Source organism: Arvicola amphibius, chromosome 11 (genome assembly GCF_903992535.2).
Source record: "Arvicola amphibius chromosome 11, mArvAmp1.2, whole genome shotgun sequence".
NCBI lineage: Eukaryota > Metazoa > Chordata > Mammalia > Rodentia > Cricetidae > Arvicola > Arvicola amphibius.
Genome location: NC_052057.2, coordinates 81553900 through 81578122, shown reverse-complemented (window position 1 = coordinate 81578122; position 24223 = coordinate 81553900). Strand labels below are relative to the sequence as shown.

General features: G+C 41.6%; 1 protein-coding gene across 1 annotated transcript in view; it reads left to right on the top strand.

The window, feature by feature from the left end:
- The window catches only part of Klhl32 (kelch like family member 32), a 219245-nt gene that overhangs the window by 15008 nt on the left and 180014 nt on the right, over window positions 1-24223 (top strand). Inside the window, exon 2 of the mRNA XM_038347465.1 lies at window positions 23414-23498. Within this exon, the coding sequence (XP_038203393.1) occupies window positions 23476-23498 (23 nt within the window). The 5' untranslated portion in view covers window positions 23414-23475. The remainder of the gene's footprint in view (window positions 1-23413; window positions 23499-24223) is intronic.

The window sequence follows — 24223 nt, the reverse complement described above, 5'->3', positions numbered from 1 at the left end:
TTGGCTTTATGGCCCCTCTGGTGCGTCACCATAATGTTCACAAACATGTTTCATAAGTCCACATTCTTTCTTTTGACTGTTTGTGCTTCCTCTCTTTTTCTTTGGCCATATGCACAGATACTTACTCCAGCCATCAATGGAAACGCCGTATCTGTAGGAATATGAATGCTGATGGTTTCTTATAATTCGCCAAAGAATGTTATTAAGATATGATTTCTTTAACCCGCTTCTTCAAATCTAGACTCAAAAGCCATTCGTATGCTCAGAGAGTACTTTATTTTGTACCAAGCTCTGAGGACTTTGATTCTTTCTCATCGTCTGGTCTTATTTTCCAGGATGCGTCTCTGACTAAAGCAGCTCACAGCAAGGTAGCACACCACAGCATTAATTTGACCCCCAGCTGTATTGCTGTAGTCCATCCCTGTCAGCTCCTAGTCGCTCACGGTTATATCAAAGGTGGGAGCAGCTGGAATCAGATCCCTGTGATTATTCAGACAGTGATTACTGGCTATGCCGACAGCAGTGATGTTAACTTAATAATTGAAAATGTTACCTGTGAGGCATGCATGAATTCAAGGTGTCAGAAAAAAAAAAGACATTTTCTAAACTTGCCTGGACAATCATGAAGTGATTTTGCTTTTATTTTATTCGCGTAATTTGGACAAAACAGTGGTGAACTTCTTTTTAACATTTTTTTTTTTTTTTTCTGAGGCAGCGTTTCTCGGTGTGGCCTTGGCTGTCCTGGAACTCACTCTGTAGGCCAGGCTTGCCTTGAGCTCGCAGAAATCCCCCTGCTTCTTGCTCCTGAGAGGTGGGATTAAAGGTGTGTACCATCACCATCCGGAAAATGTAAACATTTTAAAACTTCGTTACAAATAGACTCATGTTGTAAGATCTTCAGAGATACCAGTTAGAGGGAAGAAGTTAATTGTCTTAGAGTTGCCAGGTTAGGAAATGATCTGGGTAACGATGCTTTGTAACTGGGCTTCTATTTAGCACAGTGCTAAAATGGCTGATGATGCCTTATACTTTAGAATGTGCCTGTAGATTTACTGTTTAATTTAGTTTCAATAGAAGTATTGGGGAAATACTGTTTTACTCCGAAGGAGAAATGTTGGCTCATAAAGGCAAAATGATCTGGAGAAGTTATATTACTTACAGTTTTAAGGATTGTGCTAGGTTTGTCCCTGATTTTCTAATACCTCCCAGATTGGCTAAGTGACAGGCTCTGTAATACACATTGACACACGGGAGAAGATATTCCTGGGCTGTGTTCTTTTGTATAGTCATCTGGACTTAGTCTTCATGAGGAGAATCAATTGTGGCAGAAAGGAAATCATTTAATGGCCTGACTGGACTTTTTTCATTGGAAGAATAATTGTCCTTTGTCTTAAATTCTTAGAAAGAATGATAATGTGAAACCTCTTATTACTATAGATGATTGACGGGTGTGGCTTCTGCCCTTTATTGAATAGTTCCAGCAGACTAAAACTATTGGTGTCTCTCATCAATAACAACTCGACGTATTTTTATTTTAACTTGGAAAACAGTTTCTTTTGGAGATTTGATCCAGCTTCCATGAATTTAGTTTTATCTATTGATTTTTAAAATACTGCTGCTTCATCCCAGTATCTGGATTTGCGAGCCCTTCATGCTGGCTGTGGATCATGCAAAGCCGAGTCAGTTCTGATATTTCATTGATCACCACAATGCTATATAACTTACAATTCCAAAGATCTGGAAAAATGTCAAACTCCAGGTTTTTGCGGGAATCCTATCAAGTTCCGCAAGATTCGGACATGCCTGCCAAGTCTGTGGTACAGGCACTTCCAGACAGCACAGACTTGTAGAGAGAATCAAGCCCTATGGATGTAGTTCTTGGCCGGTGGGTCAGCATCAGAGCAAATGTTTACTGCCTTGTACAGCACTAATGGGGAATTTGTTGTGTGTAGATGTGCGCTTATGTGGGTCATTCTGTTTTCTGCAGTACACACTTACCAAAGCCATAGTTACACATATGCCCTTTGAGTTATTTTTATTTCTGTAAAAATGTGATGGATTTGTTTACTAATGATATTCATCAGTTTTATGTACAGACTATAACAAAACGCAAGAATATCTTGGTTATAAACTTGTGCACTGAGAAAATTGGGGCTGATCCAGTAAGAATGCTACTTCAGCCATTGTGAAATAGCAAACATGGGTTTGACAGCCTTTTATCCCCTCAGACACCCGCACACTCCTGAGATTCATCCTCCCACACATCAAACTCACCCTAGCCTATTGACTGAGCCACAAAAACAGACTCCACTCTGTTCCTCCTCCTCTTCTGAGTCATGCCCCACAGTCACGCAACTGAAAACATTTCTCAGCAGAAGACGTAATGTGGAAAACTTTCTTGTCTCTAACTTGGGGACTATTCTTTAGTATTTTGACGTTTGCATAATTGATACTTTAGAACTTCGTTTCTTTGGAACCATCCCTGACTACTGAACCTGAGTATCCACTGCGATGCTTGCATCTTAACTATGCTTTTCTGGTTCTTCGCAGGCGCCTTCTGCGATCCATTGTTTTCCCCTTTGTCTTTATGCTGTTTCTCCCTCCTAGAGTGTAAGTTCTTTGAGAACAGAGATGGTGTCCGCTGTGTTTTAAACTGCATGACCTAGATGGAGTGATACCTATTAGGAGCTGACAGATGTTTTCAAATAGATGAATATTCCTAAAATCTCGTGCAGGTCCCTTTACCAGAGTCCCATCTCCATTACCAGGTCTAGGTAATTAGTCTTTCTCTGTCATTCTCTCCACTGTCCTTTACAGATGTCTATCTGTATGTATCATTACTATCATTACTAGGTGACTGAGATTTGGGGTCCACTTATATTGCTTCCTCTATCTTTTCACATAATGTTGACTCAATTACTATTTGGTAATTTTACTTTAAAAAATGTTTTCTACTTGACTGAATCATAGCAGGGTTATATAAATTGTCAACGACATCTTTTACTTAATTTTGTGAGATAGTTATCTCAAAAGTTTTCTCCTGAAACTAATAATTTTCATTGTAATCTAAGCTTCTGAAGCAGCAAGAGTCTCGGGTTCAAAGCCAGGGTACATACCTTAATGACACCATGCCTGAAAGTAAAAAGTTAAAACAGAACTCAGGCTAAGTTTAGTTGCAGAGTGCATGACTAACTTCCCTTAGACACTAGGTTGAATCCTCGATGTAGGGAAAGAAAAAAAGAATAAAAAATCCTGTTGTAATTGGTGTTGTGATTCAGAAAGTACAGCTTTACCCTTTTTATTTTCCCCTAAATTTGAATGTTTCTCAAAAGTACTAGTAGTATGCTATAACTGAGGGGAAGAAACTCAGTGTCTCCCTGGTGTTTTAATGATTTTTTTCTGTTGCTGTGAAGAGATACCAAGGCAATTTATGAAAGACAATATTTTATTGGGGCTTGCTTACAGTTCAGAGGGGGGGGGGGGAATCTATCATCACCACGGCAGGAAACATGTCAGTAGGTAGGTGGTCCTGATGCTGGAGCAGTACCTGAGAACTCACATCTGATCTTCAGCAGGAAGCATGGTGGGATGGGAGCAGAGATAGAGACTGGGGCTTTAGAGACCTCAAAGCTCACCGCTAATGATATACCTCCTGTATCGAGGCCAAACACTCTAATTCTGTCTAAACAGTTCTATGAACTAGACAGCAATTGTTCAAATATAGGAGCCGAAGGAGTCACTGCTATTCAGACCACTGCGCTGCTCAAATCAATATTGTATTCCTTTTGGCAAATGAAATTTTGATTTCAGTGCTTCAGGTGCTCATCACATTTAAAGTACCTCCTATGGCTGCTTGCTTCTTTTAAAAGGAGGAAAGCAGAGTGATATTGCCTGGAAACTGAGGAATCCCTGGCAGATATTTTTTTTGTCAAAAATCAGTCTTTTAGGGGCTTAGTTTTGTATTTTGTTCTTTTTTTTAGAAATTAGAGTTTATATTGAAAAAATAAAAATCATAGTAGCAGCCACATGCGCCTCTACAGTATAGGAATGTTTCCTCAGAGGCTCTCTCCCAACAACCTTCTGTAGTGCCAGTGCCCTTCTTGGGTGTGGGGCTCCTGCAGGTGGCGAGGGCTGGGTCTCAGGTCAAGGCTTTAAGGCGGTATTACTTTAAAGTAGTAAAAATGAAACAGCGTTTCTCTCTTGAGACTGTTGGGATTATGCAGATATTTTATAAAGCTTTTAGGGTACCTTTTCTTGGAGAGAGAAATACACATTGGAAGGTATCTGGGATTTCTGCTTTTGTGGGAAAAGGTCTGTGAATTGCACAAATAAGAACAATTTATGCACAGTAAATTTATGGCAAGCCTTCAAGGAAGCAGCCTCATCGTAGTACAGGACTAAGTGGCATGTGGCCCCTGTAATTTAGCTACTATGTCACTTAACACATAGTTAAAGGAATTCAACCTTATGCCCACGGCCCTTTCTTCTACCTTACATCTTTTTATTAAGAGGAAGATTAAAGTTTGAATGGCACCTTTATTAGTTGTCATGTTAATAAAATAAAACGTCAGGCACTTGCTTTGCAAGAACTTTTAAAATCCTGCTCCTTTATGTGTGTTCATGGCATATAGCATCATTTAAATGCTGCATGAATGAATGCGTTGGTGAGTTCATGGGTGAATGTGTGGTTGATGTGTGGCTACGTACGATCTGCTATGCAACCAGTCGTGTCTGTTTTCACAAAAAAGCAAGTATTTTGTCTGAGAGAATTTGCATGTTTGTGACGCAAAGCATAAGCCAGCGTAAGTGATTAGATAGCTTTAATACAGATTAACAGTGTCTTCTTTACTGCAACCCTTTGTGTTAGTTAGGGTTTCTGTTGCTGTGAAGAGACCCCATGACCGTGACAGCTCTCATAAAGGAAAACATTTAATTGAGTGTCCCAGTTTAAGAGGTTTAGTCCATTATTATCATGGTGGGACGTAGCCGTGTTCAGGCATACATGGTGCTGGAGAGTTCTACATTTTGATCTTCAGACAACAGGAAGTGAACTGTTTTGCCCTGCTCACCCTCACAGTGACACACTTCCTCCAAAAAAGGCCACACCTACTCCCACCTCCCAATAGTGCCACTCCCTATGGGGGGGGGACATTTTCTCTCAATCTACTGCACCAATGATGTTAGGAACATCCCACGACGGACAGTTATATCAAGGAAGACAGGAAGGGCGCCTGTGTGACTTAGACTAAGGTTTTGCAACTTTTGCAGTAAAGGATTAAATTGTATTTTAAGCTTTGTAGGCCAGAGGGTCTCCTACCACTGTTTAACTCTGTTGTAGTATGAAAGCAGTTAGGCACGATTGGTCAACTTCATGGTCTCTTTGAGTAGGTGCCAAAGAAGTGTGAGGGATATTGAGACTAATTTCTCCACCATCATCCTCCCAAACTTTAACTGTTGTACAAGGCAATATCTAGCTGTGCAGGACAGGAAGGAAACAGAGATTGATGTAAAAGTGTGCAACTCTATCCAACCAATAGGAAATGATACCTTCCGGTTCATCGTCATTGCTATAATCTCATTATCATCAAGATAATATTTAATATGTGTTTTAGAAACAATGAGCTCTTTGGGTTATCTTATTTAGTTGTGAGTCTTCTGAATTGCATTAATTATTATTCAGCTAATTAAATTATATAGTCTGAGAATTGTAATATACTTTTAAATTTAGTTTCATTTTTGACAGAATTATATTTTTATGATTTCAAGCTCAGATAATTTCCTTTATGTAGAAAAGTAAAAAGTATAAGTATAAGAAGTAGCAGGTATATATAACTCATTTTGCTGTCCTTTGGATGTTCACATTGCTGTTTCCCAGTAACATGCCTATGGGACCAATTACATGTTCTTTAATTTTCTTGTGTTAGGTCAATAGATTTTTCTACAATGGAATAAAAAATATAGGTGAATAAACCTGTTACACCTTTGCACACCTCCCATCTCTCTTCTCTAGACTTAGATACACTATTATGATGTCTCTATCAGTTTTCCACATTTCTTTCAGCTCTTGTTTAGCTATCTAAGGCTGCACTTCTAAAGGTTGTCCATAGTCTCTCATGAATACTTTTCTGCATGACTTTTAGTTTTCTGATTAATTTTTCCAGTTACTTCTGGAGGGAGTCCCCCTGGTATCCCTGAAGTGCTTGACTGTCGTTTTCTTCCTAGGTGTGCTGTGGGGCATTCTTTTCAAGTCTCTTGGAGATTCCTCTGTCATTTCTTCTGTTCAATTTCAGGTTTCCTAAATCATGTCTTCTGTCTTCTGAATATCCCCTTGTTTGAATAGGAAACATCCTCTAGTAATTTCCTGGAAAACAATGCTTTAAGAGATAATTGCAAGTACTTTGGAAGAGTGAAACGACTTTATTGTTCTTAAATTGATTTGTGTATAAAATTCTACATTGGTTATTTCTTTGTTTTGAACTACTGAGTATTGAACCAAGAGTTCTCCTAGCCTAGAAATAAATATTTAGTTCTCTTTATACTTTCAATTTTTTCCTGTTTCTGTGATTTGACGGTTCTATTGTGTTTTCTCTCTGTGTCTCTTTCTGTATCTCTATCACTCCCTTCTCTCTGTGTGTCTCTGTCTCTCTCTTTTTCTGTCTTTTTCGCTCTGTCTCTCTCCATCTATGTTTCTGTCACTTTCTTGCCTCTGTGTGTGTGTCTGTCTCTCTTTCTCTCTTCCTTTTTCTTTCTGTCTCTCTATCTTTCTCAGTGTCCCACCCCACCCTTACCCCATCCCCTCATCCCTGTGTTCAAAACAGCTTTCCTGTCATATGAATCTAATAAGTATCTAAGAATCGATTAAAGTTTCAAAAGAGAGAGGGAGGGAGGGAGAGAGGGAGGGAGGGAGGGAGGGAAGGAGGGAGGGAGGGAGGAATTCAGAGATTCTGCCTGACTCTTGAGAAGAACAATGGGAAGAGAGACAGTGAGCAGACAGGACTTGTCTTCTTAAAGGGACCTTTCGCACTTGTGTACAGACTAGGAACTGCCTGTCATGTGCAGAGAGGTGACACACTATGCCAGGTTCCCAAAGGGCAGAGCCAAAGTGTGCCTGGATACTAGCAGCCTTCCTTTCTTTTTTCATTAAAAATGTGATGTGTTAGGTATGGCAGGTTAAGGGAATGAGGGTGTTGAGTTCTCGAGACTACTTTCTGCTGGCCTGGGGGGCATTGATCATCTTTGGGGGAACCTGATAAATCTGGGGTTCTGCCATGTCCTGGTTGTTTAAAGCTGGTTGTTTCACTGGTTCCTAGGCTCTGTGGTACTCTCCAGTGTCTCTTGGACCTGGTGAGGTACTGGCAGAGCAGAGGACCAAGGTTAACTTTAGAAAAAAATGTTTTTCCTTAGGTCCTGGTAATTGGGGAGGGCATTAGTACTAGGGAAAGGTGGGTAGGCTTAGGCTCTTAAGGCCTGTTAATTGAGGGGAGGCTGCATCTGACCTGTCTGACATGAATCCTCGAATTCTGCTCTCTGGAACTTAGAAATATTCTTGCATTTGTAGAAAATGTACGTTAGCATTTCCACTGTTTATAATCCGTACCAAAATTTATTTTGTGGGAATGGCAGTATACTCCTGCCAGAAATGATGGCGACAAATGTTTTCTGCACAATGGAAAGTATCTTTGAGGTCTATAGTTAGAAAACCAAAGAGAATTTAACCTCTTGATCTTGCAGTTATGTAGTGGTAGTACTCTGTCAGAGCTAGATTAATGGCTTATCAGAATTTTATTGATTAATGTTAAGACTACGGACCCTGGGAGACCTACTATAACAGTAGCATAATGAAAGAGAAATCTGGAATATATTTTATCCTTTCAAATGTCTCAAATAACTTGCCTTCGACATCACTTAAGCTTTTGATCCCCAGAACCTTATAGCGTGAATGTACACATCTTAGTAACTTGCACACCTCAAAACATCTTCTTAGACCCTAAAGCAGGCTTAGATCCTCACATCTTCAGCTCTGCATTTCTACGTAAGTGACCCTTAAAGCACCTGTTTCTTTTGCATCATTATGACATCACCTTAACATTCAGGAGAAATCTGTCCTGTGAGTTTATTTCTTATTGGAGCCTGGTAACGAGGTCAATTGTGTCTAGACTTAGCCTTGGTTCCTGCTATTAAGATGGCAAACCTATCAGTCGTCAAACTGCACCAGGGATCTTGGGAAGGATAAATTTTACCTGAGTTATTGATTTAAAAATGACAGAGACTTACTTGATTGGCTACCGAGACAGCCACTTTGGGGTCCTCCATGGTCGTTGAGGGCAGGACTAAGGGCAACATCTGTCTTTTAGCTGGCAGCACAGGGCCTGGCAAGCTTTAGAAGATCCTGTGGATTAGGAGTTTGTGGAAAGATTAGCTTACTGTTGCCCTAGGCGACTGGAGGCAGTCAATTCCCATGTCCCTTCATCCGTGGTCTGGAGAGATCTTTACAGCAGTTTAAAGGAAAGGCAGTGTTTCTCAGTGGCTAGATCTTTCACTTAATGAGGTAAGTTACGGATGGAAGTTCTTCTGTGCCCATCTGTCTTATTTGGAGGAAATGGGGGTTGCTGCCAGAAGCCAATCTGTCTCTCTGTTACACAAAGCTTTTTTAATTAAACATTTAAATGCCATATTCCCTAGATCCCTGAGCATTTGAGGACTGTGTATTGGGTGTATATGAGTTGTAACTACAGTATAGGATCTGCCTGGAGAGCTGCATCCAAGTGGAAAGGTTGTAGAGGAACGTTTTAGCCTGAGTTTTCCAGTTTGACTGTAACTGGATTAGTGTAACAGGTTAGATTGATGTCTGAGAATGTTAGCTTTTATCATTATATAGAATAAATTTTAAAACAAGGTTGAATCACATTTGCAATACATTGTAACAGATCTACCCATATTTTTATCATCTTTTAAAAGTACATACCAATTTAAAATATTTGAAGCGTGTTTTTTTCCTTAGTCTAGAAGGAGATATAATGAACAGAGTAGGATTGTTTAAAATACATTTTTTAACAGTAAGTACATACACACATATACACAGTTGAATTTAGGTTGCATACACATACATATATACAGAGTTAAAGCTAGCTTACATTCACAATATATATATATATATATATATATATATATATATATATATATATATATAGAGAGAGAGAGAGAGAGAGAGAGAGAGAGAGAGAGAGAGAGAGGAAGTAGAAAATCAAACTCACAGATTCCTAGCTGGTGGAAGTGAACAGATCCGCTGCAGGTGGACTGGACATGTGAGTGGGGTCCCTGCAGGCAGGTAGAGCTAGTAGGAAGCAGTCACACGGTTGCACTGAGCAAAGGTGGCAGTTAGGTCACCTGACGTAACCTTAGCTAAGATGGTACCTGCCCACGTGTTGCAAGGCACTGAGAAACCACGTGTTTTTCGTGCAAATTTTCAACAGATCCAATTAACAAGACAGACATACAGGATGCGTAAAACATAGGTTTAAAACAGTCAGAATCGCATCCAAGTGGCCACACCATTCACACACTCTTTCATACATGAAGCAGACAGGAAACCTTCCCGGCATACGTGGCCCGCCTACAGCCAGACAAAAAAGATCAAAGGGAGAATTGCAGCCGGATTGGTTTGGTCAGGGTGGATTCCCGTGGGCAGGAAAAAGGGACTCGCCATCCCAGGCTGGATGGCACAGCGGCAGCAGCAGGGAAGGGACAAACAGAAGAGCTAGAAAAAAGCAGAGGCCCCACGTCCATTTCCCGGATCACTGACAGAATGTAAGGTGCTGATAAGCGGCTATGTGGTTTGACTTATGAGGAGGGGTGCAGTTTCCACGAGTGAGGTAGCGATAAGTCTAGAGACTGAACTCCAGCGTCTCAAGCGTTCAGCATAGACCTTGACTCAAGCTGGTCTCAGGTCACCAGCTGCGAGGTCCACGGGCCATAACGAGTAGTAGGTGGGCACAAGCTGTAACCCAAAGCTGTCGTGTGGGTACAGGGGTCTGAAGGGCTCTAAGCCTGAGAGACACGTGATTGCCCAGTACTTGTACTTTCGACTGGATCGGGAAGGTGAGAAACCACGGTCGAGACATGGAACGTGGCCAGAGGTGGGAAAGGAAAGGGGCCTATGGCTACTGCCGGTTCTGCCAGGGCTGAGTGGAGAGTTCCAGCGATCCTGGGTTGGAAAAACAACCGACTGGATTAAAACTTAGAGGCTTCTGTCACTCCTCAAAAAAAGCTAGGCAGGAGGGACTGACAGAAAGCCTGCCAACTGTCACAGGCACCGTTGTTATGACGTTGTTATGATTTACGGTGTGAGACACTGATAGGCCCCATAGCAGGTGAGGACGCGGCACAGGAGGGGCCCTTGCTGCAGATGGGTCCAAACCACGGTGGGTGACATATACCATAAGTCACCATACAGACAGAGTTTGAGTGCGGATTTTATTTAGATAAAGGGAATGGGGAGAGAAGAGAAAATGGGAAGGGAGAGAGACAGACAGAGAAAGGGGGAGGGGCGGGGAGGGAGAGAGGCAGAAACCTGCCTGCCTCTTCAGAAGAAGGGCCAGATGAGAGAGTATGAGTAGACAGGACTTGTCTTCTTAAAGGGGTCTTTTGCACCTGTATACAGACTAGGAAGTGCTTGCCACATGCAGGGGAGTGATGCCCTGTGCCAGGGTCCTAAGGAGTAGGGCCAAGGTATGCCTGGATTCTAATAGTATCCTCACATGGTAGACAACAGAGAAGGAAGTTCTCTCCTGCCTTTAAAAAACAAAACCCTTTTTTTAGTTCTTTGAGAATTTGTTTAAAAATTGTTTAAACGTTTTCTCATTTTACATACCAATCCCAGCTCCCTCACCCTCCCTTTCTTCTGCTCCCTCCACCTTCCATACCCCCATCTCTCCCCCCACCTTAACCCCCACCACCCAACCAACCCCCCACCTACCCCCTCCCACCAAGGAGGGTAAGGCTTCCCATGGGAAGTCAACAAAGTCTAGCACATCACTTTGAGACAGGAACAAGGCCCTTCCCACTGTATCTAGGCTGAGCAAGGTATCTCTCCAAAGAGAATGGGCTCCAAAAAGCCATTTCAAGCTCTAGGGATAAATCCTGGTCCCACTGCCAGTGGCCCCACAGACTGCCCCAGCCATAGAGCTGTCACCCACATTCAGAGGACCTAGTTTGGTCTTATGCAGGTCTTCCCACAGTCAGTCTGGAGTCAGTGAGCTCTCACTAGCTCAGGTAAGGTGTTTTTGTGGGATTCACCATCATGGTCTTGACCCCTTTGCTCGTATTATTGTCCCTCCCTCTCTTTGACTGGACTCTGGGAGACCGGCCCAGTGCTTATCTGTGGATCTCTGTATCTGTTTCCATCAATTGTGGGATGAAATTTCTATGATGAGAATTAAAGTACTCATCATAATCAGTCTGATTACAGGGGAAGGTCAGTTCATGTGCCCTCTCCACTATTGCTGTGGGACTTAGTTGTGGTCATCTTTGTGAATTCCTGGGAATTTTTATAGTTCCAGATTTCTTGCTAGTCCCATAATGCCTCTCTCAATCAAGAAATGTCTTTCCTTGCTCTCTCTCTGTGTCCTTCCCCCATCTCTGTCATCCTGTCCCAACATGTTCTCCTCTCCCCTTCCCTTCTCCTTTCCCCTTCAGCTTCTACCCCCGCCACATGCTCCTAATTTTCTCAGGAGTTTTTGTCTATTTCCCCTTCCCAGGGGGATCCATGTATGTCTCTCTTAGGGTTCTCTTTGTTACCTAGCTTCTCTGGGATTGTGGATTATAGGCTGGTTATCTTTTGATTTATATCTAATATCCACTTATGAGTGAATACATACTGTGTTTGTCTTTCTGGATCTAACCTCATTCAGGATGTTTTCTTTCGAGTTCTATCCATTTGCTTGCAAATTTCAAGGTGTCATTATTTTTTTGCTGCTGAGTAGTACTCCATTGTGTGAATATCACATTTTCTTTATCCATTCTTCCATTGAGGGGCATGTAGGTTGTTTCCAGGTTCTGGCTATTATGGATAATGCTTCTATGAACATAGATGAACACATGTCCTTGTGGTGGGATAGAGTTCCTTTGGGTATATGCCCAAGAGTGGTGTTGCTGGGTCTTGAGGAAAATTGATTCTCAATTTTCTGAGAAACCAGACTCAGACATGGTGAGGTCAGAGGACTTCTAGTTTCTATGGTCTGTCTTGAAAAATGGATGGAATCTTATACCATGCAGTAGCCTCCCAGAGAAGTCTCTGGATCTTACATTACCACATAGGGCTTGGCTGTGAATCTGGAATAGGCAGAAACAGTTCAGTCCACAGGAAGTATCTCATGTTAGTATCATCAGGCCCTGAGTCATATTTTTTTTCCATGATAGAAATTGAACTTTTTCTTTGTATCTCCCATTGCCAGTTTGGAACTTATTTTTTATGATTTTACTGAGTCACTTACTATGTGCCCAGTTTCAGTAATTTGTATGACTTTTATTTCTTGTTCCTGTTGTTGTTGAAATTGTAATGTTCACCGTTATTTTAAAATATCTTTATTATTGTATGTGTGCTTTAATTTCTTCAAGAGAATTGTGAAGAAACATTTGTTTTAATATAACAGTCCCAGAATCAGAATGTGGGTCCCAATTGATATAAATATCTTAATGAATGGGTGCTTAATCTGCCATCTTAAGCTTAACCTTTTATTGACTTCCCTTTGTATATCCATCTTATTCTTTAGGAAATAGGATTTAGAGAAACTGTCCCCATGAAGATTGCAGAAGCAACATTGACACCAAGATGTATAACAGGCAGTTTACTTCCGAGAACCACTGTTTTTATGAAGAAACTGTAGCATGCCTCCAAGTCGTCCAGTAGCTTCATTGCACAGGGCTGTAGCTCAGGCTTCCTATTCCAGAGCATACTCCCCTTAGCTGAGAAGCCGTCATCTTGCCCTGCATCCTCCATTGCTTCTGAGGTTACCCAGCGCTGTAGGGGATGAATTTCCTTTTGCAAGGGCAATGGAAGCCTGCAGCCTTCCACCTGCAGCGTTTCAGTTTGCCAAGCTCATGTTCCCCTCTCTGCCAAAAGGCTGTTGGTTTGTACAGTGACGGGTTGTCATAAGAATTAAATGGAAAGCACTTGTCCCAACCGTTCCTGTGAACAACAGTGTTTCCTGTTGTAATGGAGAGGCGAGCTGTGCTTCAGCTTCTTAATGTGGAGAGATAGGGGCAAATTAATTCATACTTTCAATTAATATTTTCAATCTAATCTTAGAAAAATTGAGATGAGAAAAGCTAGTGCAATGACGAAAACGCCAGCTCTAACTGCACATGTGAACGGCCAACCTTATATTGTAGTTGTGAGCGCTCAAAGGGAAGCCTTCTTTTCACTTCGCTTGAGTGTCTAATTATACCTTGTTCAGTGGATACTGGTGGCATATTAAACACTTATTAAATCTTTGGTAAGTGAGCAATCCGTGTTTGAAAATCTACCATTAAATCCCTCTATTTTAAAATTGTATTTGGACACATTTTTGATCAGAAGTTAGGGAACTCTACACTATGTATTTTCTCTTAGTTGGCAGCTTTTCAATGATCAGAACGGACCTGTACAGTCTGACTAAGGACTATTTTGGCAGAGTTTTTAATGAAATAAAATAATTACATTTGTGAAGTTCATCCTGTGTCATTTAGCTCAGGAATATATTATCTATCTTGCCAATAATTTATGTATCTACCAGTAAAGTGCACGAGACCTACATTTTGCCATCTGTAAAGCATTACGGGGAGTAATTGAGTTTAGTTTCAATTGGCACAAGAGCTATACAAAATTCCGTAATAAAAGAGTATTCATGGAAGATTTGAGAAAAGCACCTCAGGGTGTTATAATTGCAGGTTAGGTTATTTTGACAAGACGGTGTAACTGATCCAAGCATTTCGTGTTTCTATTCATAGAGCGTGAGGGAACTAAAAATTAAAGTCAGAGCTAAAGAGGGGTGCGCTCACACAGCTGGAGGAGCTACTCACAAAGCAAATTTTCTTTTGATTCAAAAGTCTCCAAGCACATGCATTGGGGTGGATTGCTGTTTTATTCTTGAAAAAATTCTGTATATGTAGTATAACACTGCATTCATTTAATGAATTTCATAATATAAATGGAAACATTATGGTTCACGCTGCAGATCATCTCGCATGATGATCTCATGTTCTCCATTCAAAAATGGAGATACATTATGCCTTTATTCGTTTTGCTTTGAGAAGTGTATATGTATATATATATATATGATATCAGTCCCTGAAGAATAGTTAAGAATAGTGGATGTACAGGTGTGGATCCTTCCCATGTAAACCGAATCACCCAGTAATTTACCTGGCAAGCCAGAAGTGATGGGGTATATCTGGGGCAATAGTCAAAACTGTGGCTGTCTAGAATGAGTGGTCCCTCCAGTTAGGAACTGACTGGCAGGAGCAGGCTTCTGAACCAAAGGAGGCTGAGATAGTACAGAAGATCCTGCCCCCATCCAGGAATTAAAAAGGATGGTAATTATACTGTTGAGTGTGGTATAGGTGCTTTAGGAACAAGAGGAGAGCAAAGTGACACTGGAAACATGCAGGATGGTTACCTTCTACCCAAAGACCCCCTTCCCTTCCCTTCCCCCCCAAAGAAGAGGGCAAGAAAGTTCTGAGCAATAAAGGGAGCAGTTGTCAATGCTCTGACAGAGGTAAGGCGGGTCAGCATGGAAGGGTGCGTCTGCAAACTGTGCCCAGATGATACTCTAGGTGACAAAGCACAATGGCAGAAGGGATGGCTGAGGTGCCAGTTTCCTGGTGACTTAGTTACTGTTCCAGCGCCGTGAAGAGACACCCCACAAAGGTAACTGTTATAAAGAAAGCGTTTCATCCAGGGTTTGCTTACAGTTTGAGAGGTTAGTCCCTTATCATCATGGCGGTATGCATGGTACTTGAAAAGTAGCTGACAGCTTTACGTCCTGATCTGAAGGCAGGCAGGGAGACAGGCAGGTTGGGAGGAGGGAGGGAGGAGCTAGGAGAGAGAGAGAGAGAGAGAGAGAGAGAGAGAGAGAGAGAGAGAGAGAGAGAGACACTTGGGAAGGGACCATGCATGTGTCTTTGAAACCTTAAAGCCCACCCACCCCCAGTGACAAACTTCCCCCCAACAAGGCCACACCTGCTCCAGATCCTTCTAAGTTTTTCAAACAACGCCACTCCCTGGTGACCAAACATTCAAATCTATGAACCTTTTGGGGCCAGTCTCACTCAAACTACCACATTCCACTTTGTGGCCCCCATAGCCTTGTAGCTGCATCATAATGCAAAAATTCATTCAGGCCAATCTTAAAAATCCCCATAGTCTATCCCAGTCTCAACACTGTTTAAAAGTCCAAAGTTCAGTCTCTTCTTTGACTCAAGGCAATTTATTACCTGTAACCCCCTCTTAAGCTGAAATGAAGAACAAAAACACATACTTCTAACACACAGTGGCACACAACATACATGGCTATTTCAAAAGGGAGAAGGAGCATAGTGAGTGTTCATTGTTCTAGAGGCAGCGGGACCTGGGAGAGCAGAGCCTAAAAGTAAGGCAGACTGAAGTCTCATGCAATAGCCAACTGTATTCAGAACATCCGACAGTGTAGAGTCACAAGGGCAGGCTACAACGGCAGGCAAGCCTCACATGCCAATCAAGCTGCACATGGCAAAGCCTGTTTTTCCATAGACACATATAAACAAATAATAATAGCCAGTTATAATGAATAATCTGAAGTAAACTCACTCCTATAAGATACACCTGGGAAGGGCACGAAAACACATTCCAAGAATAATCCCATGTTTTGAAGAAACTGAGGCCACCAGACTCTTGTCTTCTTGTCTTGGAGTTTTCTCACAAGCACTCTGAATTCTCCTCACACAACTCCATTTCTGGACCACGTTCCAGCAAGAGAGGAAATACTGGACCAAAGCAAGACTGAAAACTAGCAAGGCAAACTCCAAACTCTGCATCCCCATGTCTGATGTCAAAGGGCTCTTCAGATTTCCACCTTCTTTCAGCTTTCAGTGACTTCAGCACACTTCTCTCCCTAGGTGGGTTCCACACCCTGCTAGCGGCTCTCCTTGGCTGGTGTCCCAATACGGTTGCATCTCCTGCATCTTGGGGTCTCCAAGACAATCCACGCTTCACATTCACAGCTTCATGCAATGGCCTCTCTGGGCCTCCATACGAGGTCAGCTCTGACACATGCCTTGTCTTAGTTGCTTGCCTTAGCTGCAGATGGGGACTCTAGAACCCCTTTTGTGTATCCTTGATTCTAAAACCAGAACTATGTGACCAAAGCTGCCAACTTCTTTTGCTTGATGGGACTGGAACTTGGTCCCCCTTTCAATTATATTTGCATCAGCAGCTTTTTCTCCTTGGTGATTTCCTTCACTGCTTTGCTTTCTTTTAATTCCTTTACACAACTTTGAAACCCAACTGGGCAGGGTCTTGCCCTGAGGTTTCCACTCCCTTTATTCCATTTAACATCTGTCTTTCATTTAAACTTTTTTTTTTTAATCTCCGTGAACACAGGACTTATCTCCATTGCTTTTCCTGGTGTTCCTTTCCTCTCAGACAGTTCATATTATATTTCTCTATGTCTATCTTGCTCCCTTTGCTTCTAGATCTGTGTAAGATTACCAATAACTGCAAGACAGAGTCAATATAAGGCTGTCTTGAAATCTCCTCTGCCAACAATACCATCAATCTAAAACCCTTCTATTTAGCCCCAGGCAGATTTAGGGCAAAAAGAAGCCACATTCTTTACCAAAGTTTTATGGGAACAGTTTCTAGGTCACTTATGAATACTCTTCCCCTCTGAAACGTCTTGAGTGGTGGGACCCCCACGTTGCATATAACTCTCAGCACCCTCTTCTGCTCTCCTCCTAGGATGGCCTATTATGCCACACTGAAAGCATCCAACCATTTTTCTAGCACCAAATTCCAAAGTCTTCCATATTACAACACACAGCATGGTCGGGCCTGCCACAGAAATACCCCTGCCCCTGGAACCAATTTCTTTCTTAGTCACTGTTCTGTTGCTGTGAAGAGACATCATGACCAAGGCAATTCAATAAAAAGCATTTAATTCAGAGCTTGCTCATAGCTTCAGTGATGGTTAATCTATTATCATCATGATAGAGAGCATGGTGGCACGCATGGCACTGGAGAAGTAACTGAGAGCTTACATCCTGATCTGTAGTGGTGGGGGTCCTGGGCCCGGCATGGGATTTTGAAGCCTCAAAGCCCACCTCAAGTGACACACTTCTTCCCACAAGTACACACCCTTCTGCAACAAGGCCACAATCAGAATCCTATCAAACAGTTCCACTCCCTGGTGACTAAACACTGAAATACATTAGCCTATATTATTTGAGTCACTGCTCAGGGACAAAGTGTTTTGCTGGTTTTTTTATTTTCTTTTCATTACTGGGTCCTTGGCTGGAACTGGGTCTCCACACCCCCTAGGACATGGAACATGGCAGAATACCCTCTTCCCTCTGCCAATGCATCCCACAGCAAGATTATACTGAAAAGCATTGTTGTGTGTCTTTTACTTAAGAGCCTATTTTCTATTCAGCTATTCTATGTTACCAATGACAGCCAAGTCTAGCCAGGTTAACCAGTGTGTTTATTGGAGTCTCTTCGAGGAGCATTGTTGATTTCTGTGGCTAAGTCACTAAAAGCCCACCTTTATGTAGATGGCAACTCATGGAAACTACTTCACTGAAGTTCCACTTAATCTTCCACCTCCTGTAGACTGTAGCACCTCCCAAGACCACCAGCCACAGGAGTGGCAGGGGTGGGTGTGTCTGTAATGTCAGGTGAGGATAACCCCTACACACTCCTACAGGGGAATGTTGTTAAGTCACATCTTGTGAGTGCAGGGAATTACAGTTCTCTGACATTGAGGTAGCGTTGGCCATGTCATGTAAAAAGGACAGAATCTTACAGCAGGTTCATATACTTGTTCTTATATCTGTGGGATGAAAGGGTTTTTCATGATAGGAATAAGCTTGGTAGAAAGCCTCATTAGAGAAAAGAAAAACCAAAACAAACACCATTTTACACTATTAAGAAGTGAAGCAGGCACACAGCTCAGCCTCCAAGATGGAGTGTTAAGAGGTAGCCCGTGACTTAGCCACATGGTAGGGTAGGGAATTGATACTATAGACACTAGATTCTCTTTGTTTGGTTCCCTATGATTATTATATAACCTGCAAAGGAGTAGACTCTCATGGAGCAAGTAAATTATGCTGTGCATGGAGATTTAAGAAACTTCCGGGGGGGGGGGAAGTTCTGTGAGCAGTGGCATATTTTAACTTCTCAAAGAAAAATGTGCACTTATTAGAAAAGTAGAAGTAGGAGCCAGGTGTCCCAGTGAGTCAATAGTGAAGAGGCATCTCTCTGAGGAGATATCTGGGTCTGAAGTTTCTTCGTCACTCATGACTGAACATCTGAGCAGAGCACAGATTGTCATAGACCTGAAGGCAATGCGGTCATTGGGTTTGATATTGCCTCTGAGCCATGGTAATTTGAAGCCAACTGAGGGGACTTGGCAGAAATGGTTAGAGGTCAGGCTTATTTTAATCACAGAGCAGATGATGGCAAGATGGCGGACTGAGTGGAGGAGCCACGTTATGAGAACTGTACCCTGATCTTGGGGGGTGGGGGAAAATCCATTAGTTTACAGGGACTGACATAGGAAATATCATGGGGCTTAAACAGCAGAATTGTTTTCTCACATCTTTTGACTGTTAGAAATTTGATAACATGTCAGCAAGGTTGCTTTCTTCTGAGGGCCCACTCCTAGGCTTACATATGACTGCTGTATCTCTGACTTTACATAGACTTTCTTTTTACTTGGTAATGTATGACACTGTCCTTGGGGAGACGTGAACAACTATGTATTCACCCCGCAGCAAAGAACCCGATGACAGACCACAAAGTAATGCTGCCACTGAAATCCATATGCATAAACCAATGAGTTTTTACTGAAGTTGGTTACTTACAGGAGCAAAGTCACCAATATCAACAAAAGCCCATGCTAGCATTGACGATTCATGAAAGTTGGAAGCCTGAGCACACTGCACAAGTGGCAGGAAACTCAGCTGGTTGGAGGATCTTTTCTAGGTGGTTCAGTCTGTCTGAGCGTCTTTCAGGCCTCTTGTTTGGTGTGAATGTGTCTCTGAAGTCCTCTCTGCTTTATCAGTATGGGGAGGGAGGAGCTTGCTGAAACCTACTCAGTTTCAGGAACTTCTAGGACTCTATTTTTACTTGTTAAGAACTTCCCTACAGGGTAGAAGTTTCCCCTCCCTTTATAACATCCTGAATAATAAATAGTGAGCTTTCCTCCAAGACAGAGTTTTCATCTCCCAGGAGATTGCTACAAAACAATTGATTGTGCCTTAAGCTTGTGTGTGTGTGTGTGTGTGTGGACACAATTGGACTAGGGCCCATTCATGACCTTTGATTTTAGTTACCTCTTTAAAAGTCTTATCACTGAGGTATTAGAGGTTAAGGGTTCCACATATGAATTGGTGTGGGGGCATAATTCATTCTACAACAGGGTGCTCCTTGGGAGATACTGATTGGTGGCTACAGTCCTAGTCCTTTAGGGTTCAGGTAGAACTGGGGACATTTAAGTTTGTTGTTTTCCTTGTAGTGGTGGAAATGTTCCTTTATTAACTCTGGGAAATGAAAATGTTAGGAAACCTTGTTTGTAGTGAGCGGATGCTGCCTTGTGTCTTAGTCAGGGTTCCTACTGCTGTGATAAAACACCAGGACCCAAGTCAGTTTAGAGAGAAAAAGGTTTACTCCATCATCAAAGGACATCAGGGCAGAAGGTGAGAGCAGAAACCTGGAGGCAGGAGCTGATACAGAGGCCTTGGAGGAATGCTGCTTACTGGCTGGCTTCTCATGGCTTACTCAGCCTGCCTTCTTATAGCACCCAGGACCACCTGCCCAAGGATGGCATCACCCACTTTGAACTGGCCCTCCCACATCTTGATCATGATAAAACAAAAAACAAAAACAAAATGCTTCCCAGGCTTTCACACAAGCCAATCTGTTATGAGCATTTCCTTAATTGAGGCTCGTTCTTCTCAAATCACTTTAGGCTGTGCCAAGTTGACATAAAAACTGTCTAGCCATAACTATTCACTCTTCTGCCTTGAGGCTTTTCAGCACCTTGGAGTAACTGTGTCCTGGACTCTGTACCATTTTTAGTGTTAGCTATGATTGAAAATGTGAACTTAGTGTGTAGTCTGCTGGGTTTGAGACCCGATTTCACCACTCCCTACTTGTGTTGTTTTAGTTCCTTCTCTGTGTGTGGGTTCAGCATCCATGGATTCAAGTGACCTCAGATTAAAAAATATTTAAAAAACGTGTATAGATATTTTATTGTCGTTATTCCTTAAACAATAGAAGAGCAGAACTATTTTCCTAGCATGGACATTATTATAAGTAGTTTGGCAGTGGCCGTGGTTAAAAGATCACTCGTGATCTTCCTCTCAAACTTTTTTTTCTCCTTTCAAACTATTATGGATTAAGATGGAATAAAAAATAGTTAGTATACCATGTTAGCTACCTTAGCAAACTGGAACAAAAGTACAAATCCATCAACACACTCATCATCAGTGAGATGATCACTGCGTAGCTCACATTGGTACCTTCATAAAGGAACTTAGCACATGGATGCTGAGACCCATCACAAATCAGTCTCTGAACGTAAATCTCCTTTGAAAAAGGAAAACACGGATCCTGAGTTTAGAGCTTATCCTGCATCTGCAGCTTCTTAGCAACTGTTAGCTTAATATAATCCATGTGTTGAAGAGGTATATTTTTGCAGGGGAAAATTCTGATGTCTTTCCTTGCCTTGTTCATGTATAATAACTGAACTGTGGAGGAAAATTCACTTTATCCCTCTGAAAAATCTTTGAAGTTGAGCTAAGAAGTTGATTAAATGACACAAGAATTTTAATACTCACTTTCTTAACAACTTTCATAAGCATATTTTTCCATTGAATTATTGTGACATCAGTGAATTCTCCCCCGACACATGTCCAGTGCTTGATCACAAAGCTCTTGAGGAGATGTGGAGGATGTGCCTACCTGAACAAAGAACTCAAAAAAGCCTGACTAGGGATGGGTCAGAACACTTTCGTTATACCTGGAGCCTCACAGTGGCAGGCGGCCACAGTTAAGCCCTCCAAAGTGACGGCTCTCAGTTCAGACAAGAGAAGCCTCTTATTGTACTTCCAACTGAACATCACACCGAAGGTTGTAGCAGGTGTGCATATGTGTGTGGTGAGCTTGATGCCGGAAGAACAAGAACTCCCTGCTTTTATATCATTATGCTTCCGTGTTCCAACAAGCTGGCCAGCTCTGAATTCAGAGGGTTCTGAAGAGGAAGAAGACAAGAGACTGAGCAAGGTCTCTGGAGCTCATGGGGAAGTTCAGAGCCATAGATTAAGAAGGAATCCAGGCTCCAAGCAAGGGAAAAGCAGAAAGAAGCTGTGGAAGGACATTCACCTCCGGCTCACCATCCTGTCTGTGAAACCATCCATAAAACAAATGTGTTTGCCCAAAGATCTTACTTTACCAGGATATTATATATTAGCAAGTAGAAAATAATATATAGAAAAATAATATTAATTGGAAATAGTAAGAAAGCTTTTTCTGTGGTGATACATCTTTAACTCATTTTGACTCACATTAAATATTTTATTCCCTTAATTAAACTATGTAGAATATAGGTGATCATATTTAGATAATTTTGGAGAAGAACTAGTTTATTGTGTTGACTTACAAACAATAAGTATCTCTAGCAGGGAACTGAATTCATTTTATGATTTTTTTATAACTGTTTAAAATGCATCAAATTAGATATATCCTTTAATGGTGAATTATTCTAAGATTTAAAATTAATTTCTCATTTACAGTATCACTAGAAGTATTTTGAAAAATATAGAAGTTTCAAAAGAATAGGGTTTCTTTGATCACCTCTAATAGATATTCTTTTCCATTTCAAAACTCAAGTGTTTATCTATGTTTGTGCTCTATCAAGCCACAGAGCTTATAACCCGCATTCTAAGGGGGAGCTTTAGCAATAATAGGTTGCTAAGCAAGTCTCTCAGCTAATTAAGCAATGTGCCTAGAATTATTCTGACCGTCTGTGCGGCTCACCCATGATGGAGCAAGTGAGAATGATGTTCACTTTAGTTTTTGTCAGAACGTTGACTAGAAACAAGTGAAGGAATATCCTATTAGTAATAATTAGAAACAAGAGAACTGAAAGGTCAATTGTATGAAACAAATGTTTGAAACAACTCATACACAGTAACAATGAAATACTTCAGCACACAATATATTGCATTAAGCATTTCAAAGTCCTACCAATTGCAGGTTTCTTTCTGACATAATAAATGCTGTATTTTCGTCGGGTTCCAAATATTTTATTATACAAGCCAGAAGAAATAGGCACAGTTTAATACATCTCTTTCATAAGCATTTTTTTTTCACCCGATTACTGCTGCTTTTCAAAGTAAAATCGAGACAGAAGGAAGCCTATTTAACTTATTCAGATTATAATTAATTTTGCCACTTGGGTGTATTACAAAATGTGAGCGAGGCTCTCTAATGAGCGTTGTAAAATGCAGTCATGGACCAGGTCCCAGACTGGTCAAATAATTTCTTTTCCTGTTTGGAGTTGCACCACTGATTAACTACAAAGGTGAGGGTGGGCAGCCAGGATGGAGGGGCAGAGTGCATGGCCACGGAGCTCCAAGCCTGACAGCTACACCTGCTCTCACATGCTAATCCTGAAGCTGCCGTGAGAACCGTTTGCATTCTGTCCTCACGTCCAACCTTTCCGTGTCCTGCTCTTTTGATGAGTTTCCAGAAGCCAGCTCCTTGAGTATATACTTACTCCACAGGTGCTTGGTTTAAATTTGATTTCACTAGTCATGTTCGGGAGGAAACCTCAGTTTCCACAGACAGGTATCTATAATTCAGACCATGTAGTTATATTTCATAAAATCTTCACTGTTCCCAGTGACCTTGTGGTGTTTTTCCTTTCGATCTTTAGTCAGCTATGATCGAGTCTCAGACACATCGCCCTTCCTATGCTTGAGTCTCTGATAATGTAAAAAGCCTGAAAGTTGAAAGCCATCAAGAGCATGCTAAAGGACCACGGTGAGAGGGTGGGAAGAGTCAGCATTCGAGTTCTCTAGACTTCTTCTTGGTGTTCTGAAGCATCGGCGTCGTGAACTCATAAAATGATCTTTGTGTTGGGCTCACTTTAGTTTTCCCTTATCCTTTTTAATCCAGTTGGAATGCTCGCTGATTCTCCAGAAAACTTCTAAGCCTGACTGCGAGGAGCCAGCTGGAGAATGCCGTCGGAACGCTGCCTCAGGTACACCCTGAAGGAGAATGCCCTTGCTCGGTGTAGTGAGGTTAAACTAGTCACACAGCATACAGACCAGGAACAGAACACAGTTCAGCTGAGTCAACCAAACAGTCATATTTCTTGTGATTTAGACAGCTGGAAAAAGGATGAACTACTGAGCCCACTTGTTCAAACCTAGAAAAGTGTCATGATTCTTTAATACTGTTTCTTGTCTTTTTTTTATTTGGGATGCGAACCCTCTGAGCAAAAGGCATATCACATATAAAAAGAACATAATACAATTTTTGAGAAAACTATGCATGCATTTGAATATTGTTCCCTTTAATGCAATAAGTTTAGAGAGGATTCAAAAATTCCTGATAACATCTTGCTTGAATATTCATTTAGTTAATAAATATTTGTTGAGCCAAGCACTCAACTTGATGTAAAGTACCAGTTATGAATAATATAAAATTTTCTGTATTCCACCATAAACTGTGCATTCTATGGGAGAACCAGATGTTAAATAAATAGCTACACAACCAACAATGCAAATGCCATTGTAAAAAACGCTCTGTTAGAAAAGTCCAGTGTAAATGTGGGAAAGAAGTATATCCCTGAGAGCCAAAAGATGGAGTGATCTGGGAAATGCACTAAGGCAGGAGGGAGCTTTGTAGTCTAAAAATCTGACAGGCGGACAGGGAGAAAGCCTGTGGCATTCACTCTGCCTGGAGGCACGTCATCATTAGTTT